At 36.9% G+C, this 24478-nt stretch overlaps 2 protein-coding genes across 2 annotated transcripts; one reads left to right on the top strand and one right to left on the bottom strand.

The window, feature by feature from the left end:
• Positions 1–1480: 1480 nt before the first annotated feature.
• Positions 1481–3471, top strand: LOC145094085 (coiled-coil protein). Its single transcript, XM_079032356.1, has 5 exons — positions 1481–1741; positions 1875–1963; positions 2490–2662; positions 2892–3018; positions 3157–3471. The coding sequence occupies exons 1-5, from the start codon at positions 1597–1599 to the stop codon at positions 3289–3291; spliced, it is 669 nt and encodes a 222-aa protein (XP_078888482.1). The 5' UTR covers positions 1481–1596; the 3' UTR covers positions 3292–3471.
• A 1301-nt stretch (positions 3472–4772) lies between these two features.
• Positions 4773–9192, bottom strand: LOC145094084 (cytochrome P450 704C1-like). The gene is made up of 6 exons (XM_079032355.1): positions 8771–9192; positions 7202–7417; positions 6685–6975; positions 6280–6603; positions 5985–6188; positions 4773–5087 (listed from the first exon to the last, which is right to left on the bottom strand). The coding sequence occupies exons 1-6, from the start codon at positions 9170–9172 to the stop codon at positions 4902–4904; spliced, it is 1623 nt and encodes a 540-aa protein (XP_078888481.1). The 5' UTR covers positions 9173–9192; the 3' UTR covers positions 4773–4901.
• Between the last annotated feature and the right edge of the window lie 15286 nt (positions 9193–24478).

Raw genomic sequence — 24478 nt, 5'->3', positions numbered from 1 at the left:
CACCCAATTATAATATTCAAAACATCAAAGTACAATTATTCAGAACACGAAAATCATGAGGGGAGGATGTTGTGCCATCATGCTGGGCCCTTCCCCTTCGAACCACAAGTACCTGAAACCATAAACAAAACTATAAGCATAACACTTAGTGAGTTCCCCAAAGTACCACATACCACACACAATATAACGAACTCTATAGACCGAATCCTAATCTTATAGTCACTTGCTGCCATGGGCCAAATCATGGTATTTCCTTACAATGTTGAGGGCCAAATCCCGGTCTTTCATACAAATGTAAGGGGTTAGATCCTGGTCTTTCATACTATTGCCAGGGGCCAAATCCTGGTCTTTCATGCAATTGTCAGGGGCCAGATCCTGGTTTTTCATGCACTTGTCAGGGGCCAGATCCTAGTCTTTCATGCAGTATCACAAAGACAATTAACATTCTACACAACAAAGTAATGGGTCGGCGTTGGTGCCTTCGATCCATGGACCTAGTAAATAGACTCACCTCCAAAAGAAGATAACCGAGCCACACACTCGGGCTGCTGCTAATACGGTTCCTCACATTAATTAAATCCCAAAAATAACCCTAATCAATAATCCGGGTTTTTAAACCCATAATAAATTGTCCAATAATCCCAATATCCTAATTAGGGGCAAAAAGGTCATTTTGCCCTTCACATTTGGCCAAACCTGAAAAGCCCAACACCTAATAGTCTAAGGCTCAAAAGAATTGCCCAAAAGTTGGAACTGGGCCATACACCCCGCATACCACCTTGTACGCCCCGTATGCAACAACTGATATAGGAGGGAAATTGGGGTCGAGGTGCAGTACGTGCAGCGTACATGCTTTTACGCCCGACATACGTACCCTAGGTCAAAACTCCCATTAAGGTCTTAATGCCTTAAGACCTTATGTCCAAACTTCAAATATGAGCTTATTAAAACCTCTAAGGCCATAAAATTTCAATATGTATGCCTTTGCATGGCTACAAAGAGCCCAACACTAAAAATCTAACTCATTCAATCATTTGCTACACCATAACTCTTGCATGGGGACAAACCAAGATCCAAGCTTGCATTTTTATGACCTAAAACACCCTAAAATGTCTGAAAGGACAACTTAAAGGTTTTGGAGTATCTCATACTCATAAAGACCTGGGTTTTAGGACAAAAGGGATAAAAATCTAAGCTTAACCAAGATCTAGAGAAACATTAATCAAGGTTGGAGCTTTATACCTCTATCAACTCCACAACTACCATCGCCTCTGCCAACACTAACACCAACACCGGTCTTTTTTTATGAATACTTTAAAAAAACAAACAAATTTTTTTTTTTTATAAATACTAAAAAGATAAAAGATAAAAAAAAAACTTTTGATCTCTATTTTATAAAAAAAAAAGTACAAAACATTTTACCTATTACAAAAGACAAATAAAATAAAAAGCCTAATTTTTAACTCATTTAACAACCCACAAGGGTCTACTCCGTTGAGACAAGAAACGCTCTTTGCCATAGGGCTCACGAAATCAAACTCAGCCCCCAAAACCGCAAAACCCCCTGCGGCATAAACCCTAGAAAGTAGCAGAGAGATGGGAGGGAAAGGAAAGAAGAGAAGAGAAAAGAATTACAAAGAAGCGCATGGAGTCGGCAAGAATCGATTACCCCCACCGCCGGTTCGTTCATCCCTCGATGTAATTCCCTCCAAGCTTCGCCAACTCATGTCATATACCTCAGGTTCTGATCCCCTTTCTTTTATCAATTTATATGCATAAATCCACAAATATAAGCAGTTTTAGCTTTTCGCTTTTTATCCCTTTTCTTTTGAGAAAAAAATCTGTTTCTAGTGCACTTACAATGTCGATTTCAGGGTCTGGAAAGTTAACAGTTGACGTTGAAGAGCATAAGAAAGGCGGCAATAGCCGCGGTGGCTCTGGTGGTGGAAATTTAATAGAAAATGTAAGTAATTCTCATGTCCTGGTTGTTTTTGTTCATCAATTTCTACAATATTTCATTACATAGCCTAAAAAACATGGCTTGATTTAAAATTTAAAGTTGCAAATTTCAAAATTGGTTACATTTTTTGATTTCCAAAGCCAATGGACTTGATTTTAGTGGTCCAAAAATAGATACGTATTTATTCGAGTTCAATGGAAGATTCATGGGCACTTTCAAACAATACTTAATATAAAAACCTTGGAATCATGTTTACATCGCTTAATCTGTAATCAATAAGCTGTAAGCGATGGGTCTTTCCTTTGACTTAATGTAGAAAAACGACTTAAAAGAAAATGCGACTTTCTCTGTTAACTGCTTGTCATTTTACAAATTTGCCCTCATTCTTAACATCTTTTATCCATATAACATTGCCCGATACCATTTTTATATACTAACCCACTAATATGTGCATATTGGTGGAAGTTATTGGTATTTAATCATTGTGGGACACATAATTAGAGTTTTTTAATTTTTTAATTTTTTGCAGAAAGTTGGTGCAAATGAAAAACCTGATTTTGTGGTTTCTGATTCCAAGATTAAAGATAATGATGAAGGAACAGAAAAGAAAAAGAAGAAAAGGAAAAGGAAGCAGGTAGATGATCTTCGGTTTGAGGCAGAATTAGGTGCAGTTGGTTCAAAAAGAAAGGAACGCAAGAAAAAGTAAGTTTCCCATTTGTTTTTTTAAATTTTTATAAGTTATTAATATGTTATATAACAACAGAGAAAGTAAGTTTTTCATTTGTTTCTACCATTTTCTTTTTGAGTGTTTGGATGACTTAAATAATCAGATTTTAATAAGTTATTTTTTTTTAACTTATTTGTTAAGTCGTATTCATTTTTTTTTTTTTTTTTTCCCAATGTGTTTATGAACAATTGGAATGATATTTAGACTTCTAGAAGAACGGAAAAAGAAAAAGAAGAAGACAAATGAGGGTGAAATAAACTTTCCCGGACGTGAAGAGATCAAATTTGGAGACGTTGTTAAAGCTCCACCAAAGTTGGTGAATGTTCCCAAGGTTAGATTTTCTAATAAAAGCGTCATATTTGAAGGGAAAAGTGATTATTGAGATAAATTTAATGCTACATACTTACCTATCTCTACTATTACATAAGTGATTATGTAGATTTGTAAGTTTTTGTTTAATGTTTTGTAGAAATTTGGGTCTTCGAATGCATCTCAAGAGAGGATCCGATTGAGAGCCATTGAAGCGTATAGAGATCAAAAGAAATGGGCTTCAAGACCCGGAGTTCACCAACCCACAATAGACATAACACAACCATCTTTATAGTGCGTTTTTTCTTTGCAAATGTGTTATTCAGAATTATGTAATGTTGTGAGTTAGGTCTTTTTTTTTTTTTTTTGTTTGTTTTTGTAATACATCAAGTTTTTTATGGATAAAGTGATTCGGATAAATGATGTTAAAAATATTTGAGAAAATGACAAAATACAGTTGGAGAATTAGAAGGAAGTTGGAAAAGTCTTGGTATGCAATAATACTAACAAAACGATATGCTGATTTTGAACAAATACGGAGATTGGATTGCATCCTATTAGTAAGTGGATTGGGGTTCTAGACCTTGCAAATTACATTACTAGGACTGTTATTCAAAAAAGAAAAAAAAATCACTTGGATTATTTTTGTAATTTATTTTCTAAGTAGGGATAAAACATGTTAAATCTACAAACATGCGAATATATGGAAGATAAAAAGATGAAAGAATGTTGGTGTTCAAATTTGAGTGAGTAAAAATGAAATTTTTATTTTAATATATATAGTAATTTTTTATTTATACATATATTAAAGGCATAACAACTGTGAGGGGGCCTGCTTTTTTTGACATAAATGATCCCTGGACTTTATTAAGGTTGTCAGTTTTGACCCACATTTTACTTTTAATATAGTTTTGGTCCAGTCAAAAACCACTTTTAGACCACTTCTGATTTTCTTTTAGTTAAAAGAAATGTTTTAGGCAAAGCCTAGATCACCTGGTAGTTGTTAGAACATACCATGTGGTATTTGTGAAATGGTGTGAAACTTTGAATTAAAAAGGGTTGGCTAAATAGACATTTTATTTTACAATTTAGATAATTTTAACTAATTTTTGAAATATTTTTATTGGTTGAAATTACATTGTTTTCCGAAAAAACTGATTACAAATAGTTCATTATAAGTTGAGTTTTTATAAAAATAATAATAAGATGTCTAGGGGTGTCTTATTAGCAGCACCCATTAAAAAAACAAATATTTCTAGGATGACATCACTTTTCGCTTTTGGTTAAAATTGGTGGCTATTTTTGTAATTTGCAAATGTTTTGTTTAATTCTTGGAAAAGCATTATTTTTATTTTGTTTTGTGTTTTTTTTTATTCGTAGAGAAAAGAGTTTTAATAAACTTGATAAGATGAAAAGAGCTAACAATTTAAAATATCGTAAAAACCTTTACTGAAAAAAAAAAGATTATTATTGTATTAGTATAGTTTTTTCTTAATTTTATAAAGGAAAAAAAACTTTGTAACAATGGAACGAAACTTAAACGTTAGTCATACAATCATTTAAATAAAAGAATCGATGCATCTATTTGAACAAGTTTAAACGTTGCTTAATATCTAATGAAATTATTTCAAATGCGTTCCCACGTCATTGTCAAGTCAATAGTGAAGCTAATCAAACATATAAAAAAAAGTTATAATCTATTTTCTTTTACACACAGATAGAACAAAAATGAAACATTAATGTAAAACCCCTTAAAACTTTTGAGGTACAATTGAATGACATAAACTATTTTCAATATTAATTTTTCTTTTTCTGGTTTTATGAATGTATTTATTCACCAACACGTTTATTACAAAGTACAAACACTTACAACTTACAAGTTAAAGTTTCATATTAGTATATATATCACACGTATCTACTAAAAACACGAACATGCAATCCACCATCGATGTGAAGATTAAGCATCGTTTTGTACTTTGAAGTTTTGTTTTCATCACTTAGCTTAAAAACAAAGCAACCTAATAAAATGGATGCAAAAATCTTCATTTGCCTATACGCAAATTCTCGACCCAAACAAATTCTTTGTCCTGCCTGTTTTTTTTCAGCATGAAAACAAAAATGAATGAAAATTTGGATTAGGAGACCCTAAAAATATACATTTTACAAAATGTTTATAAGATAAATGTAGACATTTGTTGGATTTTGGCCAAATGACGAAAATACCCTTCACATTCAAGTTTCACTCTCTTGACATCGTGTGGAAGGCTTATACTTTGAGATAAGATATTGGTTGTTAATATTTGGATGTGAGCTTTAAAGGGTATTTTTGTCATTTAATGTCATTAGAGTGAAATTTGGAGAATCGGAATCGGATAATCAATGATTAGATAGATTAGGATTCCGATTCTTTAAGTTGCAATAATCATTTTAGGAATGGTCACGTATAATAATGTTTTTTGCTTGTTTTATTTAATGAAAATTACATTTTTTGTCCTTGAGTATAGCTGATATTTTCAATTTTGGTCCCCAAAAGTTCTTTTTTCACTTTTGGTCCTTATTTGAGATTCTTGTAACTTTTTTGGTCCCTGTTTTCTAGAAATTAATTACTATTTTTGGTCCTTAAAAAAATAAGTTAGAGACCAAACATGCAAATTACCCTAAACCATAGGGACCATTCATGTAATTTACTCTTTTTTTTTTTTTTTTTGCAATTTTGATTCTTATTTGAGGTTTTTGTCCTTGTTCCATGTAAACATAATTGATTTCTACAAATTTGGTAGCAAAACTATAATAGTCATTTTACTTAGAACAGGACCAAAAGACGCCACTAAAACCTTAAACAAGGACCAAAATCACAACAGAAAACATTTTTTTTTGGGACCATAATTGAAAGAATCAGCAATAACCAGGGACCAAAACTGTAATTTACTTTACTCTGATGAAAATGAACATTTGTTACTTTCAAAAAAGTAACGATATTATACTAACCTGAAAAGCAGTAAATTTAAAGGGACTTTCAGGCCTAAAGCAACCATTTTCATCAATCCATCTTTCTGGTTTAAATTGTTGTGCATCTTCACCCCATAAAAACTTCATTCTTCCCATTGCATATGGTTGATAAGCCACCATATCCCCTTTATTTACATTATATCCATCAGGTAAAACATCATCTGAAGCACATATCTTCGCATCCTACATAAATTCAACATAAAAAAGTTGATAATATTTCATCATATATATAGTAAATAACAACATTAAGAATCCATAAATATGAGATTATTACCACTGGAACTGCAGGAAAGAGTCTGAGAGTTTCTGTCAAAGCTGCATGAAGATAATGCATCTTTTCTAATGCTTCTTCAGTAACAACATTTGAAAACACTTCAACATTTGTTACATCATTTTTAAAGTTGATTGCTTCTTTGATTTCTTTTGCAACTTTATCTTGAATCTCAGGATGTTTGCAAAGCATGTAAATAAACCAAGTCATAGCTGTAGATGTCGTGTCTTTTCCAGCAATTATAAAGTTCAGTATTATATCTCGTAAGTACTTGGGATCTGTGTCATTGATTTGAAGAAACCTTGATAGAATGTCTTCTCTTTTCCACTGTAATTATATAATTCAGAGTCAACTCTTTACTCTCACTTTTTTTTAGTCAAACCCATTATTAAAAGAGTATAAACTTACCGAAAAATCATCTTGATTCTTGTGCATTTGTTCGGTTTTCGTCTTTATAAGTTTATACACAAACTCATCGACCACTTTAACACTTTCTTTTAACTTTGCTTCTGATCCGATGTTGAAAAATTTCTTGATTTTCCATGTTATATCTACATATCTTTTGAGTGTCATTGCACTTGATTCATCAAAAGCATTACTAAATCTTACACCTTCTTCACTTGAACCACACATGCTATCAAGATCGATCCCAAATGCAACTTTAAATATTGAATCCAATGTCGCTTTCATGAAAAAGTCCTGTTTATACGTAATATCATAAACACCAATAATTAAAACAAGGTAATTAAAGATGGATAATCCCCTCTTTTTTTTTTTTTTTCAAACAAGAGAGTGTGATCGAGTTTTTGTCCGCTGACATCAGTCTCAGTCTCAACCTCAGTCCTGGTCTAAAATGTATGTCAGACAGACACTCAGTACAATCTGTTTTGTCATCTCGTGGTCTTAGTGACAAAAAGGGACTTACATTTATATCGAGAATTTGATTGTTGCTAGCTGCTTCAGATAATATATGCGCGAGTTTTACTGCATTTTTTCTGAAAATTACACTGCTAAAATCTCTCAAGACTTTTGTGGAGAATTCATAGCTTGAGACCTTTCTCTGCTCTCGCCACTTGTCACCATCAACGGTGAAGATTCCATCACCAAGAAGATCTTTTAGAATGTCGTGGGTGTATGTTCCCTGCAAAATATTTCTAGTTTAACTACTTATAGAATAATTAACATGTGAATTAAAGAAAGACAAAAAAGAAAACATTATGGACACAAATCAATATCATCATACTAGGTTGTAATAACTAATGATGATAATTTTGACATGAACTTTTTCTAATTTTGATTGTACATACTAATAATAGAAGTTATTGTGATTTTCATATGGTGGAAAGACTAGGTTATGAAATGAGGGACTAATATAGCAATATCTTAAAATATTAAGTGATTAACCTTGTAATAAAACCATCAATAGGACAAAATACCTATTTTAAAACTAACAATTAATATAAATTCAATTGGATTTTGACAACATATAAATGGTGTATTTGGCAAAACTAACTGGTAGCTCTAGCTTTTATTTGTGCGGAAATGTTTGGCAAAAGTAGCTATTAACCTTGTAAGATGTAAAATTATATAAAAACCAAAAACTAAAAGCTCGAAAAACCTAAAACCTCCAAAACGCAACTTGAAATAGCTTTTGGAATAATAACTTTTAATTTAAAAGAAAAGCTAAAAGCTCGTACAACCGAATGAAGTTATTATAATAATAATAATAATTATTATTATTATTATTATTTTAAGCTTTTTCTTTAAAGCCAAAAACTCCAAAAACTCTCAAAAACTTCCTGCCTAACATGCCCTAATAATAATACGAATTGAATTGATGTTGACCCATCATTATAATTTATTTTGTTGAATCACGTATTAAAATTTTGTTGGTAAATAAATCTCTACCAACTACCAAGTACCAGGAGTTCACATGTTTGAAATTATTCACCATACATATTTGATTGAAAAGCTTATCCTCTTGTGTTCAAAATACATCCCCCCTTTGCTTTGAATAAAATCAACACCAAAATACATATCCAAAAATGGCAAGAAACAGATAGATGTAGGGACAATGGTGGTTGGCAATTAATGTTAGATGGATTTTTTTTTTTTTTTTTTTAAAGTTTGTACTTCACTTACGAAGGAAGAAATTCTAAATCAATGAACATGTAAAATGGATTAAACAAACTGAAATCCGATCAGGGTACATTTTAAAAAACCAGAAACAAATCAATCATAGAACAAACTAAAACTAGATAAATTCACATAAGTTTAATGCTTCAGAAATCAAATCATGGAGCAAACCCAAATCAATATACAAGTTATAATCCGGAGTAAGAAACTGAAATCCAAATAGAACACATAACTTGACATAATTTTGGAAAAATGTATAATGAAATTGCAATCTAATTAGCGCATAAAACCAGATGAATTCGTTTAACATTGATGGAACATGTAGTTAAAGTCAAATTTGAACATTTAGGTCACATACCTTGACATAATTTTCGAAATTTGTCTTGAGGATGTACTCAACATTAACTGGATCAGATGTATAAACCTCGTAGCGGAAAGGACTAATCAATCGATAAGTTTTGTGTTTTTTAGCAAGGTCAGTCATGTAATCATGCAATCTGTTGAAGTTAAGAAGCTGATTGAACATGGTTCCAGCAATTGGATGATGCTTCTTCGTCTTCGTCTTCTTCCTCTGATTATGTTGATTGTAGACATAGATGCAAAGAAGAAGAAGAGATATGGTTGAGATTACTGATATGGAAACTGGGTTTGAGAGAAATTCCATTGAAATTGCTACTCCAGAGGTTGGATTACTGGTATGAAATATGAATGTCAACTTATGACGTATGGTGTTAAAATCAGACAAAACTTTGAAGATCATGTGGCCCCAAAAAGGCTTTTAGTCGTGTTTTTTTTTTTTTTTTTTTTTTTTTTTTTTTTTTTTTTTTTTGTTTTTTGGAATTAGGGTTCTGTTTGAGAAATTGAGAGTTAGTTTAAGAGTATATTATATAATTATATTTTGCCAGTTAAAAAAAAATAAAAAATAAAAATAAAACATCATGTGGACCATTCTTCTCTTTTAGACTTGAGAAAACGCACAAAATGGAATTGAAGCGGAAGGGATGACCACCGATAGCAGGCCTCCGTTTTTTGGAAATGGATTCGTTTTGGAATCGTTGGTTTTGGAACCCAAACCGAAGTCAATGGTTCCGGTTCAAAAAAATGGGAACCGTCAAGGGACTGGTTTCGACTCCGGTTTTCATTTTTTAGGAATCGTTACCCGCCGGATAACTCCCAGAACAGGTTTTGAAATATTAAAATTTAAAAATACTTAATACTTAAACAAAATTGTACGTAACAACGTTGACAAAGAAGACATTTATTGAGACTATAAGAGTATCTCCAACCTTACTTCCATTTTTCATTATTTCCTCTATTCCTCTCCAACAATACCCTATTTATTTATCTATTTTTGAATAAATGAATAATATAATACTATATACAATTCATTTATACTATTTATTTTTCTCAAATGAGGATGTTGGTTTTAGTCTCTCAATTTATATATTTATATATTTTTAGTTTATTTTTATCAACTAATTATAATTTAAATGTAATATTTAATACATATAATATTTTGTTATATATTAAATTATATTAATTAATTATAAATATAAAGTTTGTTTTTTGTTTATCAAATTCATATAAAAATTTAAATATATATTGAAATTTTAAAACACGATAACATATTTTTTACAAAAGCTTATAATGAAGGTTGTCACTGCGAAGCTATAGTAAAGGTGCACAGGTCTTGCCGTCTAGTCGTTGGTACTCCGCATCTTCACAAAGAATTCAATTTCACCGGGTCCATGTCGGAGACAGCGGGGTAGTCGTTACACCATTCGTGCAGGTCGCTACTTATGCGACAAGGAATTTCACTACCTTAGGACAGTTAGAATTACCACCGCCGTTTACCGGGGCTTCCATTCAAAGCTTATAACACTTCCTTTTGGGATTTAATACTACGACCAAAAGATGGTGAAGAGAGGAGCTAGATAGAAGTAGTTTTTAATGAGGAGAGGGAAATTTGACCATTAGTTAAGTCATTTTTTGTTTGGTCATAAGTTGGTTAGAGAAAAGTAATTAGTTTAGTTTTAGGCATACACTAATAGTATGTTACGATTCAAAAGAAAGAGAGATTCAAGCCAATCGACCGGCTAAGAGGACTATTTAAATTCTAAAGTGGATGTTCATGCTCATATGGCTGCAAAATGACACTTACCTATTTCCTTTATAGACATACATGGAAATTAGAAAGTGTCTTATATACCTGTCAAATGAGACTTTCAATATAATTTTATTTATTTAATATTATTGTAATGAAAAAAATATAGATTATATATTTGTTAAAACCTAATTAGTAGAATGAGTGTGTTTGAAAATCTATATAAGTTGGAAGAATGAAATATACTAAGAATATACTTTTTGGGGGTAATGAGGTAAAAATGGAGTAACGTTGGAGATGAAACACTATTTATCCTATTTTTTACTTCATTTATAGGAGGAAAATGGAAGTGAGTTGGAGATGGTCAAATAAGTCATATTTGCAACGTTTTTTATTTTTATTATTTTTATTTTTAACAAATGGTTAAATGTGAATGTGAACGCATGACTATAAAACAATTTAAACAAACATACATGCTGATAATATCTTTTGAAAAATCTGATGTTAAATAACATTAAGAGAGTGATGGTAAGAACATAAACTTTGGTTTATGACTTATATTTAGTAATTTCGATTTTCTTTTAAAATGACAATTTTTTTTTGTTATTTTTATGTTGTATTGTAATGAACTAGTTATAATATTTATTTTTTTGTTTCAATTGATAAGAATTATTTTTTATTAACAAAACTAAAAAAAATAATATAACCGGGTTACCCGTTCCCGGAACCGAAACCGTCCGTTTCGGGACTGGTTCGAAAAATTTAAGAACCGCTTATACATGTTTTGGTTCCGGTTATAACTTCATAAGAACCGCCGATTCCAATTCCGATTCCAATGAAATTAAGCGGATACTTGTCTATGCTCATCCCTCGGAACCACCACACATATATTTTGACATTATAATCGATTTAGTCCATATTTGTTTTCATTCAATTAAGTCTCAAAAAACCAGAAATTGTATTCAATTCGACCCTTTTACCCGGTCAACATGTCATCCTACTTTCAAAAATCATACTTTTGGCAAAAATTTTAAATTTTATTACAAATTTGATGCAAAATTTATATTTTTGACCCAAATTTCAAAAATTCATTACGATTTCATCGTAAATTAAGTTTTTTACATTTGTTTTAAAAAAAATTCGAACATGTTTTGTTTGTTGTATAAAATCATATTTCTATAAAAAACGTATTTTTCACATAAAAACCTTATTTTTTCTATATAACTTTTTTGGAAAACATTTTGTATGCAAAATACCTATATATATATATATATATATATATATATATATATATATATATATATATATATATATATATATATATATATATATATATATATATTATTTTAAATACTTATTTATAAAAACATAGTAATGTGAAAATGCATAAATACACTTATGTAAAATACGTTATTATACCCATATACACCTTAATTTTTTTGATAAATAAGTATTTATTAAATACATAAAAACATTATGTGTGTGTATAAATACATAAATATATACAAATCTGTTTTTATAAAAACAAATGTATACAAACACATATTTTATTAAAAAAATAAATAACTTAAACTCATCTTGGCCATTTTCATGAAGTCACAACTTCAAAATTTTATTAAATTCTCTAAATAACCAATTTTCCATTCTGGTAAGTATTTAACTAAATGTCAAATCTCTCTAAATTTCAGGTTCTTATAACAAAGACGTGGAGTTTCCTTGATTCTTTGTTCTTTATGGTCGATGGAGGTGGAAAATAATAATCATGTCTTTGTCTCGTATCAGGTGGTGAATCAAGTTTCGTTAAATGTGTTCAAATGGTTATACCTACCTTTCCCTTTGTTCCTTTCTATTGCTGAGTTACGGTCTTAGATGGAGATGAGTTCTTTATCTAATATGAATACGCAGGCTCTGAGGTTTTCATTTTGACTACTATCTGGCTGAACTAGAGTTATAAAAATAGTGTCATCTTTCATACGTCTAGATTGAAAAGAAGTTGCATTTTTTATAATATTGTTATTCATTCTTTGAATGGTTTTCAAATAGATGTAGAAAAAGCTCTATTACTTGGACTTTGTGGTTGCATAACCCAATGATCCAAAATGTTTGATAATTATTTGGTTTTCTAACTTCTTGCTAGTTATGATAATAATATTTACCTATTAAAAAAACTATTGTTTTGTTAATTGTACAATTAGTTCGTATTATTTTGGTAACTATAGTTTTGTATATATATATATATATATATATATATATATATATATATATATATATATATATATATATATATATATATATATATATATATATATATATATATATATATGATAACGTGCCCTAGCGAGCACGGAAGAGTCGCGCACAGCCACGGTAGGAAATGATGATGTGCCACAACAGAGAACGGCCCAAGGCGCAGTGTGCCCGACCGGCTAAACCCGACAGAATCCCGCGCCCGCCAGCGCCCCTAAAAGCAGGGCGCGCTTGAGAAAGGTTCGGCCCCGCTTGGGTCGCTTTTCGCTTTGGGACAAACACAACGGTTAAGCGACAAGGCAGATGCTCAGGGCATTACCGCCGCAACCAATCGTTGCTCTGACAAAACCAGGAGCACGATCCACCAATCAGCGTCCCCGATCTTGTCGGGTCTGATGCCTTTGTCTCGTACGACTAGCAGGGGAGTTCAGTATAAAAGGTTGTCCTCGATGCCTTGGGAAGTAAGTGATTCTCTACCAGTTTACACTCCAATCAACCCTAGAAAGCACCCACTGACTTCATCGTCAGAGCGTTTTCCTGGAAGCTCCTCCCGGAGAACGGCTGACGGCCTCTTTGTTGTTGTGACCTCATAGGTTCGCCGGATTTACTCAGTCTGGAGGACGGAGAGCGGAAGACAAGGTCACATCATTTGGTGCCCTCCGTTGTGTGACGAAAAACAAACCAAACGCACACCACTCATCACAGAAAAATGGCATTCGATGATACAAGAGGAACCGACGGAATGCCAACCAGCCCCATTCGGTCTATGGCGTCACTAGAGCGAACCCCTACCCACCTCCTGCAACAATCACTGGAGAAACATCAAACGAAGGTGGTTCAGTGGTAACTGTCGTACCACTGGACGAACAAGAGCAACCAGCTAACGGAGGAAAACCTCCCCCTGCCGTCGTGTCATAAACAAGCGCTCTGACGCAGGCACCCCATCTCCTAACAGCGCCAACTGGTGTGGTGCCGTTAGTAGTGGAAGACCTCAGTGTCCCACCAGTGCTTCCCAACAGTCGTCAACACATCAAGTGACAGCTGCGCAACCGGTGGTTTTCCAGACACCACCACCGCTAAACCAGACGACGACGGCACAACTGGTGGTTTTACAGACACCACCACCGTTAAACTAAATGGCAGCCACGCAACCGGTGGTTTTCCAGACACCACCACCGTTAAATCAGATGGCAGCTACGCAACCGATGGTTTTCCAGACAGCACCAATGTTAAACCAGACGACAGTTTCTCAACTGGTGGTTTTCCAAACAACACCACCACCAAACCAGACGATAGGGGCATAACCCACGATTTTCTCACCAACAATAACACAGATGATAGGGGAAGTGCCAACGGCTCTCCAAATGCCACCACTCGACCAACCGGTGAGAAACCAAACAATGACCTTCCCAATAAACCCATTTCCAATGAATACTCCTTTTCCCTCTATGACCCCGCACTACCAACAGATCACACCCAACAACCTCCATACACAAAGCTCACCTATATTTACCACTCATATTTTAACTTTACCATTTCCACACCAAATATTTTATGGGCCAAACCGTAGCCACTACTCACCATATAACAGCGCGACTGCGCATCCATATACCATAACCCTACAATACAACTCACATGGTGTTTTTTCTATCCCAAACCAAGACTGCCTATCGCATAGTGTGACGTCTCCATTCGCCAAGGAGCTCCTAGACTACAAAATCCTAAACACAAAAAAACTGCCCCACCTAAAAATCTACAACGGAACCACAAACCTAGATAGCCACATCGATACGTACGAGTGGACGATGACATCGCTTACGCCGGATGAGCGATTCTGGTGTATGTATTTCCCGACCACCTTGGACGGCAACACAAGAACGTGGTTCAAAACATTGAGAACAGGAAGTATATACAAATACAACTTCGGGCAGCTAAAGTATATTTTCTTAACAAATTTATGCGGTTGAGGAAATACAAAGGGGATTCACACTCAATCATTGGCTGCAAGCAAAAACAAGGGGAAATGGTCAGAGAATGCTTCACTAGGTTCACCAATGCCACACTGGACGTCCCGGGCCATGACGAAGGCTTAATAGCGGGCGCCTTCACATGGGGTCTCCTGCCAAGCCCCTTGTCTCAAAAGCTCATGGGGAAGAAATCGCAAACGTGGGCAGAGCTAAAAGAGAAGGTGGAACGCTACCTAAGACAGTAGGAAGGGGAAGCAAAGAAACAAGCATTCCTAAATGCCATGACCACCCCAATTGGCAAACATCACAGCTCACCATCCTACCCAGAAACCCAGAGTGGAAGCAAACACTGTGGGCGAGGGAAGCGCCTATAAGGATGCTTTAGGTCGTTCCCGAGGGACAAGAGACGCGACAGGCGACCAGATGTGTATGAGGTCTCTGACAACCAGCCAACCAAAGGAATGAAAGGATGATTCTGTGAATACCACAAAAGCAAAACCCATGATACAGTCAATTCTTCGGTGTTGAAACGGGAAATGGAAGAAAATCAACTCAAAGGAAACCTCGTCAAAGTGGCACGCAACCTATGAGCTAAATTCGATGCTGAAAACGCCAAAGACGCAACAAGAGAGCGTAACCAACGCCAGGAAATCCTGGTGATACGATCCAAGTGGGAAATGCAAGAGGAACATGACGACATAGACAGACTCACCAGGTTAATGCATGGGCTCACGTTTTTAGTAAAGGAACCTCGTCCAAAAGGGTGGAGGGGAAACGAACCACTTGAAATTCAAGGGTATATCAAGAACATAACATTCATAGGTTATACATCAATCCAGGCAACTTGACGGGCATCATCTACGAGCACTGTTTCTGCCTCCTCCCCGACCGATGGAAGGAAAATCTCAAACCTACCACGGAAAGGCTGAAAGGATTCACAGGACACAACCTATGGCCCTTAGGCACGATTCATCTGCCTTTCATGCTGACTAGTCACCACAAGGCAAGAAGAAAGACAACCCTGATAGACTTTGTGATGATCAGGCACCCGGTGGAACACAATATCATCTTGGGAAAGGAAGCCCTACTTAAATTCGGGGTGGTCCTGTCAACAATGCATGGGATTATAAAATTCAGCACCACAGAGGAGCCGGGAATAGTCCTAGCGACGCTGCCAAAGGAGCATCAGTGTTAAGAGATCATGCAACCGATAGACATGGTGTAGGAGAATAAGAATTCGTGCACCGAGCTAGCGAGCGACAAAGAAATCATCAACAAAGAATACCCAGATCAATCAGTCAGTGTCAGCAACAACCTTTTCCCGACCACGAGGCAGGCGCTGATTAGCCTATTGAAAAAATACAAACATATTTTCTCTTGGACTCCCACAGACATGGTAGGGGTAGACAGGAAAGTGATAGACCATAAGCTCATGATCAAGCCAGGAATGAAGGAAGCTAAACAAAAGAAAAGGGTGCAAGGAGACGACCGTAACAGGCAATCAATGCTGAGGTTGCGAAGCTGACGAAGGTAGGGATCTTAAGGGAAGTGATTTTCCCAACCTGGATCGTGAATCCTGTCATGGTAAGGAAGCATGATGGCTCTTGGCGCATATGCATCGATTATTCTGACTTGAATAAGGCATGTCCCAAAGACTGCTATCCTCTGCCAGAAATCGACCAAAAGATGGAATCCTTACAAGGTTTCACGTTAAAGTGTTTCCTGGACGCGTATAAAGGGTACCATCAGATCTTGATGAGCAAATATGATGAAGAGAAGACAACCTTTTACATGGATCATGGAGCCTTCTGCTACACCAAAATGCCATTAGGACTAAAAAATGAGGGGGCAACCTATCATCGACTAGGCGAATCCATCTTCGCCAAGAAAATTGGAAGAAACATTGAGGTCTATGTCGACGATATGGTCATCAAAAGTCTTGATGAGAAAAAAGCTGTTAGAAGATGTGGAGGAAACTTTCAAGACACTGGAGAGAGTGAGGATGAAGATGGACCCAAGAAAATGCACCTTCAGTGTGGAAGGACAATTCCTGGGATATTATATTACTAGGAGAGGTATACAACCAAGCCCTATCAAGGTCGATGAATTCATGGAAGCGCAATCCCCAAATACCCTGTGGTACGCCCAAGGATTAAATGGAAAGCTGACAGCGTTGAGCCGCTTTATCTACAAGTCAGCAGAGAAAGCTTTGCCACTATTTCACACACTCAAGGGGTGCATTAAGAAAAGCAACTTCTAGTGGACGGCGATAGCAGAGACAACACTTTAACAAATAAAAAAAAACCCTGCATGAGCTACCCATGCTAGCCAATCCTATCCCAGGCAAAACACTGCAAGTATACCTTTTTGCCTCAGAAGAGCCCATATCCACAGTCCTGGCCATAGAAAGGGAAGGCAGGCAGGCACCAGTTTACTACGTCAGCCGCACATTACAAGGCCCCAAGATCAACTATCCTATACTCGAAAAGCTGGTACTCATGCTCATCTATGTAGTGCGGCGACTGAGACGCTATTTTCAGGCACACCAGATAGAGGAGCTAACAAACCACCCGATCAAGCAAATACTACTTAAACCAGAGACGTCCGGACGACTAGCAAAGTAGGCAATCGAGCTAGGTGAGCATGACATCAACTATCGTCCACACACCATCATTAAAGGCCAAGCTCTAATAGTCTTCTTGCTCGAAATCCCAGATGAAGGAAAGAATACTGCTCAGGCAAAGAAATGACCAGGAGAGGATGAATCTAAAATCAATAAAAAATGGACTTTATATACAGATAGGGCAGCTAGTAAGGAAGGCTCCGGAGCAGGTCTAATCCTGACCAGCCTGGAAGGGGAAGAAATCACTTATGCTCTTCGCTTTGACTTTCATACTTCCAATAATGAAGCAGAATACAAAGCTTTGCTTGCCGACCTGTGATTAGCTAAACAATTGGGAGCAATGTAGTAGTAGCCCTAACAGACTCAAGACTAGCCGCTAATTAGGTCAATGGGGATTTCGAAACAAAAGACAAACGAATGGAAAAGTACGTGAAAGCAGTACATCCGCTTGTCGAGTTCTTTAGAGAATTTACCATCAAACAAATCCCAAGAGGTGAAAATAGAAGAGCAGATGCACTTAGTAAGTTAGCATCAACGTGATTTGAACACTTATCCAAGAAGGTACTTGTGGAGGTGCCCAAGGAAACAAGCATCGATGAACGACAAGTAAATTCCCTAGCATCAGCCAAATGCACATGGAAGACGCCACTGATCGAATACGTACAACATGGTATTCTACCAGACGGCCATGAGGAGGCTAGGAAAGTACGAGTCAAGGCACCATCATACGCAATCATAGACGGGTCACTGTACAGGAAAGGAGTCATGTCACCATGGCTAAAGTGTGTGGAAGAAACTAGAGGCAATGAAGCTCTCCAGGAGTCACACTTTGGCTCAACAGGCGCACACGAAGGGGCAAGAGCCCTAAGAGGGAAAATACTTCGGATGGGCGTCTACTGGTTGGCGATACACCGGGACGCATTGGGATTAACAAGGAAGTGTGAGGAATGCCAGACGTTCTCCCCGATCTAAGGGAACCCCTCAGCACCTCTCACGAGTGTCGTCAATATGTGGCCTTTTTATCAATGTGGAATAGACATCGTGGGACCATTCCTAGATGCTCCAGGGAAAGTCAAATACCTTGTAGTCGCAATAGACTACTTCACGAAATGGATAGAAGCTGAACCATTGGCCCATATCCGGGAGGCAGATGATCAAGTTTATGTGGAAAGATATTGTAACTAGGTTCGGAATACCTAAGGTGCTTGTTAGTGATAATGGGCATCCATTTGCTGAGAACCCGTTCTAAGAGTGGTGCGCCGAAAAAGGAATCAAGCAACAGGTCACGTCGATGGCGCACCCCAAGCAAATGCAAAAATGGAGGTGTCCAATGGAACACTAGTGGATGGGATCAAAAAGCGTCTGGGAAAAGCCAAAGACAACTGGGTTAAAGAATTGCCAAGTGTACTCTGGTCATACAGGACGACCTGAGAGCGAATTTGGACCTCACTAAAGAACGATGCGAACAATCAAACATTTGACAGGCTGCCTACAAACATGATGTCAAAAGGTATTACAATCAAAGGGTTAAGGAAAAGGCCTTCAGAGTAGGGGACTACGTGTTGAGGTGAAATAAGGCAAGCCGAGCCCAACCACAAGGAAAGTTGGGACCCGTTTGGGAAGGACCGTATAAAGTTATCGAAGCTAACCGCAGTGGCGCATACACATTGGAAACGATGGAGGGTAGACAAATCCAAAGAATCTGGAATGCAAGGAACATAAGGAAATTCCATTTCTAACACTTCTCCAAGTCCAACCACCCCAAAGGCACCGGAAGCCGAAGACTCAGAGCGCCTAGTCAGGCAACTTTATCCTTTTTTCCCAATCGAATGTACCATGGGGCCAAGTAGTCACTTCCCCTCCCTACTCGGAAATACTCAGTGTATTTGAACAGTTCTTCCATTATAATACTCAGTGTTTTAAAAACGAATACTCAACGTATTCACAAGGGTCAGAATCGCCATAAAATCTGAACACTTAGTGTATTCAGAAGGCACGAAACAAGCAGTAACATCTAAATACAAAGTGTATTAAAAGGGCTTAGAACATGCCATAAACAATTAAGTACTTAGAGTACTTACAAACCAAAACACTTAGTGTGCTCACACGGCTCAGAGCCATACTTAAAACATCCAAAAAATTAAACATACCCAACAAAGGGTAATAAGGTCTAAAAGTAAAATCGCTAAAAACAAAAGTGTCGTTCACATTGCAATATAAAGATTATTACAAACAAAGAGGCCACCATCACTATACCTATCAAAGCATAGGACAGACAGATTAAAAAAGCTTCTAAATTTCTTTCACACCCCCAAGAGGTAGCACACGGTATGAAGTACCCTAAGAGACAATAGGCCCAACACCACCAACGTCATTCTTTGCCGCTGCATCACCACCAGAACCATCGCCAACAACACCATCACCACCAGCATCACCAACACTACAACCGATCATACCATCAATACCACCACCGCCACTACTACCACCTTCAATAGCTGTATCTTCAGAAACCTCATCAGTATCCCCCAGGGCACAAAGCTGTCGCATGCCTTCCATATCCAAACTTCCCAAGCCTAAAAGAGATGCATGATCCATGGTAGCAAATGCCAACAGAGCTTCATTTATACCCAGAGCATGCCCAGACCGGGAGCTACTGGCGCCAGGATCAGGAGAGCCAGAATCCATTACATCTTTTAGACTGCTCTAGCTAGATTCCTCCCCAACAACAAATGTTGCATGGCTAATCAAGGTCACAACGCTAGTAAACCCAAGATGTCACAACTAACATTTTAGCTAGGAAATTCTGTTTCCATGTAAACATCAACTACTGAAAGACTTGTACTCTAAGTGAATATCATGCTATATGCTAACTTGAAACCATCCATTTGAATCCAAACTCGTGATTTAAGTTCAAAACCTAATACAATACGTTTCATAGAGTCAACTATGGGTTGAAAATCCTAGAACTCTCAGTTCAAATTGATATGGACTAGGATTCTCTTATTGGGTCTAATGGACCTATAAACTTTCATTTTGCCTATTTTGGGCCAAGGAACTCCATTTGGACCCTAATTAGACCCATATTCAAGAAACCAAAGTATATTGGGTCATATGGGCCTAGAATAATCCATCTTATTTTCTAATGGGACATATGGGCCATAACTAGTTTCAATAGCCCTAATGGGCCATAAACTACATTATTGGGCTTCTATTGGGTTGTGAACACCAATGAGAGCCAATTGGGCCGAGAACCATCCACTTGGACCTCATAATATTGAAACCAAGCAAGTAAGGCCCAAAACTTTTCTTCCTTATTTTCCTTTCTCCAAAATCTCGGCCCATATAGATAAAAAAAGAAGAAATCAAATAATCTAATTAAGTGACACCTCACCTTTAACTAATGGACTTCCAAGTAAATTGCATCGCATGTATCTAAACCTCTACATCTTAATCTCCCATGTATTAACTGATATTCCTCTATCTCTCTTCTCGTATTACTCTCGGCCGAGAGCACCCACAAACACATACAATTTCACTTTCAAACTCTCTCAAATATCCTATCAAGAACTCCCCTTTCCTCCTCAAATTTTCATGAATTTGTGTGTGTGTTTCAAGAGAACTTCATCAAGAAATCATCTATTTTGGTAAGCTACTCTTACTTAAGAAGTTTAACTTGATGATTTTGTTAAAACTTGTTACTCATTGCTCTTCAAACCGTGATCTATGCACCATGAAGCTCTTACAACTCGAGGAACACATCAAGAGGTAGACTAGGCCGTAAACAACATCATCTCCTTTAATCTCTTCATCCAAAACCGAATCCAAACCCCAATGTGAGTTCATACCCCTTGTTTTTCGGTTTTACTTTGTTTTGGGGGAGGATACAAGTTGCTTATGTGATAGATCTATGTATTTGTGCATGTTTATGTGTGTTTTCTAAGTTATATGTTGTGATTATGTGAAGAAACTTCATAGATCTCGAAAACCCTATCAATTCTTGACAATATTTGTAAACTAAAACACTTTATGCAACTTACCATAAGGATGAAAGTGTTAAACATGTTAAGGATATTGAAAATCTAAACAAAATCTTGGAAAGGGACCATTTTGACAAATAAACCAAAAGGATGAAGTTTTTATGATACTTGTAACGACGTGAAAATTTAAAACAAAATTTTCATTTTTAAAATGCATACTTTTCATAACACTTTGTATAACAATCTCATTTGTTCAATTTTCAAAACATAACTCCATATTTGATTAATTAACAATCAGGATCCTCAAAACATAACTCTTATTCTGGTGTGTACAATCAATCCGATGCCATCTTGCTATCCTGAGAAACCTGAAACACATATCACATAACATGGTAAGCACGAAGCTTAGTGAGTTCCCCAAAATACCACATACAACACATATTAGCCACTCAAGGCTATAACTCTATGGACCCTCTGGTCCTAACTTTGCGGACCTTCTGGTCCTAAGCTCGTTGGACCCTCCGGTCCGGTCTGCTTGAGCCTTCCGGCCTCATAAATCGTTGGACCCTTCCGTCCGGTCTATAACTCTGCATAGCATAAATCACAAAGACATAATGCATAGCATGCTACATATAACAGGATAATATAATACTCAATGTAAGCACATAAGACCTTCCGGTCACACATAACTACCGCTCAAGGTAAAGTATAGCGGGAAGACTCACCACGAAAGCTGTCTAGTAACTCACGTGCTCGATATCCCTGAATATCGCAACAATGATCTAGCCCCACCTAAACACACAAAGTAATCATCCCAAATCAATAATGGCTCTCAAGGATAGACTAGTCCCTTCCTTTGTTCTCTTAGAAGGCTAAAAGACCATTTTACCTTTCTAATGGTCCAAAAGTCCAAGCATTCACCAAACCCTAAAAGTCAACGAAAGACAACTGTGGAGAGGTACGCTGCGCGTACCAAATCTGTACGCAGGGCGTACTCCATGTCATCCAGAATCGGGGAACGCGACCCCCTACGCGGCGCGTACTGGGATTACGCCCAACGTAAGTCCCAGTTTTCAACTTCCTTCATTTTTGGTCTGAATAGATTAAGATCTAGGATCATAACTCAGATCTAAGCTCCCTAATGCCCCTTAAGTCATAAAGGCAAAACCTTTAAGCCTTTGCATGGCTATAAAGGTCACCAATCACTCCATACTCTTATCCTCTTTCCTCATTAAGTCGTTAACTCATGCATGACTCAATATTAACGATCAAGATTGGATTTTTATGAACCTACAACACATTTTACACTGAGATGGGGCAGATCAAGACTTATGGAGACCATTTACTCATAAAGTCTCCATATTGGGACAAAACCCTAACATTTGGTCCATAATGCACAAATCCAAAATGGGTAAGAAAGCTTTGAGCTTTTTACCTCCAGGTGGTGCTCCGACCTTTGTAAAGCTCAGATCCAAGGCTTGCACTCCAACTCTAGCTACTATAATGGCCTTCTCTTATTCTTCACAAACAGACAATGGCATTTCAAGCTCAAGAACACACACATACACACAAGTTTAGAACGAGGGTTTGGCTCTCTTAGAGTTTCATTCTCTGATAATGGTGACTGGGATGGAGGCTATAACATTCCTTTTATAGTGCTTATGCCTTATTTAGGGTTTTGAATCTGGGCCCATTACGCCCAACGCAACTTAGGTATGCCCATCGTATTCGGTAAAGTCCGCATCCATTGCAAACTCATGAGTACGCACATCGTACTCTTCAGTACGCCCAACGTACTCATTTGCTACACTTTTCATTTATGGGCTAAACTTGACAACTTGGAAAAGAAGAAGGGTTAGAGAGATATACCCAAATTCCCAGATGTTACAACATTTACGGTTTTACATGGACTAAAAGAGTCATATATATATATATATATATATATATATATATATATATATATATATATATATATAAGGTTCTTTATGATAATCATAATTTTAAAAGGGCCAAAAGTATTAAATTTCGTAGAGCAATTCGTCTCGGGGAGCCCCGATTTTGTTTGTGAAGAAGAAGGACGAATCCCACCGGTTGTGTATCGACTACCGAGAGTTGAATAAGGTAACAATGAAGAACCGTTACCCACTCCTGAGGATTAATGATCTTTTTGATTGGCTTCGGGGTGCATCTTGGTTCTCCAATATTGATCTGCGATCAGGTTATCATCAGATGCGAGTCAGGGGCGAGGATGTGCAGAAGACAGCTTTCCGGACTCGCTATGGCCATTATGAGTTCTTGGTGATGCCATTTCGGCTCACTAATGCTCCTGCCGTGTTCATGGATCTCATGAACCGTGTGTGTAGACCGATGCTGAATTGGTCTGTAATAGTCTTTATTGATGATATCTTGGTTTATTCCAAGAAGAAGGAGCAACATGAGGAGCACTTGAGCGAGGTGTTGGAGACTTTGAGGAGGGAGAGACTTTTTGCAAAGTTCTCAAAATGCGAGTTTTGGTTGCGCGGGATGCAGTTCTTGGAGCACCTTGTCAATTAGAAGGGTATTTTGGTCGATTTGGCCAAGGTCAAGGTCATGATGTTGTGGGAGGTTTTGAGGTATCTATCTGAGATTTGGAGTTTTCTTGGTTTGGTAGGTTATTTTCAGATTTATCTAGGATTTCTCCAAGATTGTTGTTCCATTGACCCGACTGACCAAGAAGTTGGTGACATTTTGTTGGGGGCCTGAGCAGCAGACAACTTTTGAGACTCTTAGGAAATGATTGTGTGAGGCGCCGATTCTGACCCTGGCAGAGTATGTTGATGATTTTGTGGCTTATTGTGACGCATCGATCACGGGTTTGGGTGTAGTTTTAATGCAGTGGGGTCGCGTAATCGCTTACACTTCGAGGCAGCTGAAGACTCGTGAGGCGAGTTATCCAACACATGATTTGAAGCTGGGGGCTGTGGTTTTCGCCTTCAAGATTTGGCAGCATTACCTCAATGAGGTTCGTTGTTCTATTTACACGGACCACAAGAGCCTGAAGTATTTGATGGATCAGCCGAACCTGAATATGAGGCAACATCGTTGGTTGGATGTGGTGAAGGATTATGATTGTGAGATCATGTACCACCAGAGAAAGGACAATGTAATG

This window comes from Lactuca serriola, chromosome 3 (assembly GCF_051521515.1).
Source record: "Lactuca serriola cultivar US96UC23 chromosome 3, Lser_US96UC23_V15, whole genome shotgun sequence".
Classification (NCBI taxonomy): domain Eukaryota; kingdom Viridiplantae; phylum Streptophyta; class Magnoliopsida; order Asterales; family Asteraceae; genus Lactuca; species Lactuca serriola.
Note: the sequence above shows the minus strand (reverse complement) of the source record. Positions and strands in the feature narration are given on the sequence as shown.

Bases quoted from the DNA above. Each gene is read 5' to 3' on its own strand.
- LOC145094084 (XM_079032355.1), bottom strand. From the start codon at position 9,172: ATGATCTTCAAAGTTTTGTCTGATTTTAACACCATACGTCATAAGTTG. The intron at 6,976-7,201 runs GTAAGTCCCTTT...ACGTATAAACAG, and splicing joins ATCAAATTCTCGATATAAAT to GACTTTTTCATGAAAGCGAC. The intron at 5,088-5,984 runs GTTAGTATAATA...GAAAAAAAACAG, and splicing joins TTAAATTTACTGCTTTTCAG to GCAGGACAAAGAATTTGTTT.
- LOC145094085 (XM_079032356.1), top strand. From the start codon at position 1,597: ATGGGAGGGAAAGGAAAGAAGAGAAGAGAAAAGAATTACAAAGAAGCG. The intron at 1,742-1,874 runs GTTCTGATCCCC...TGTCGATTTCAG, and splicing joins ACTCATGTCATATACCTCAG to GGTCTGGAAAGTTAACAGTT. The intron at 3,019-3,156 runs GTTAGATTTTCT...AATGTTTTGTAG, and splicing joins AGTTGGTGAATGTTCCCAAG to AAATTTGGGTCTTCGAATGC.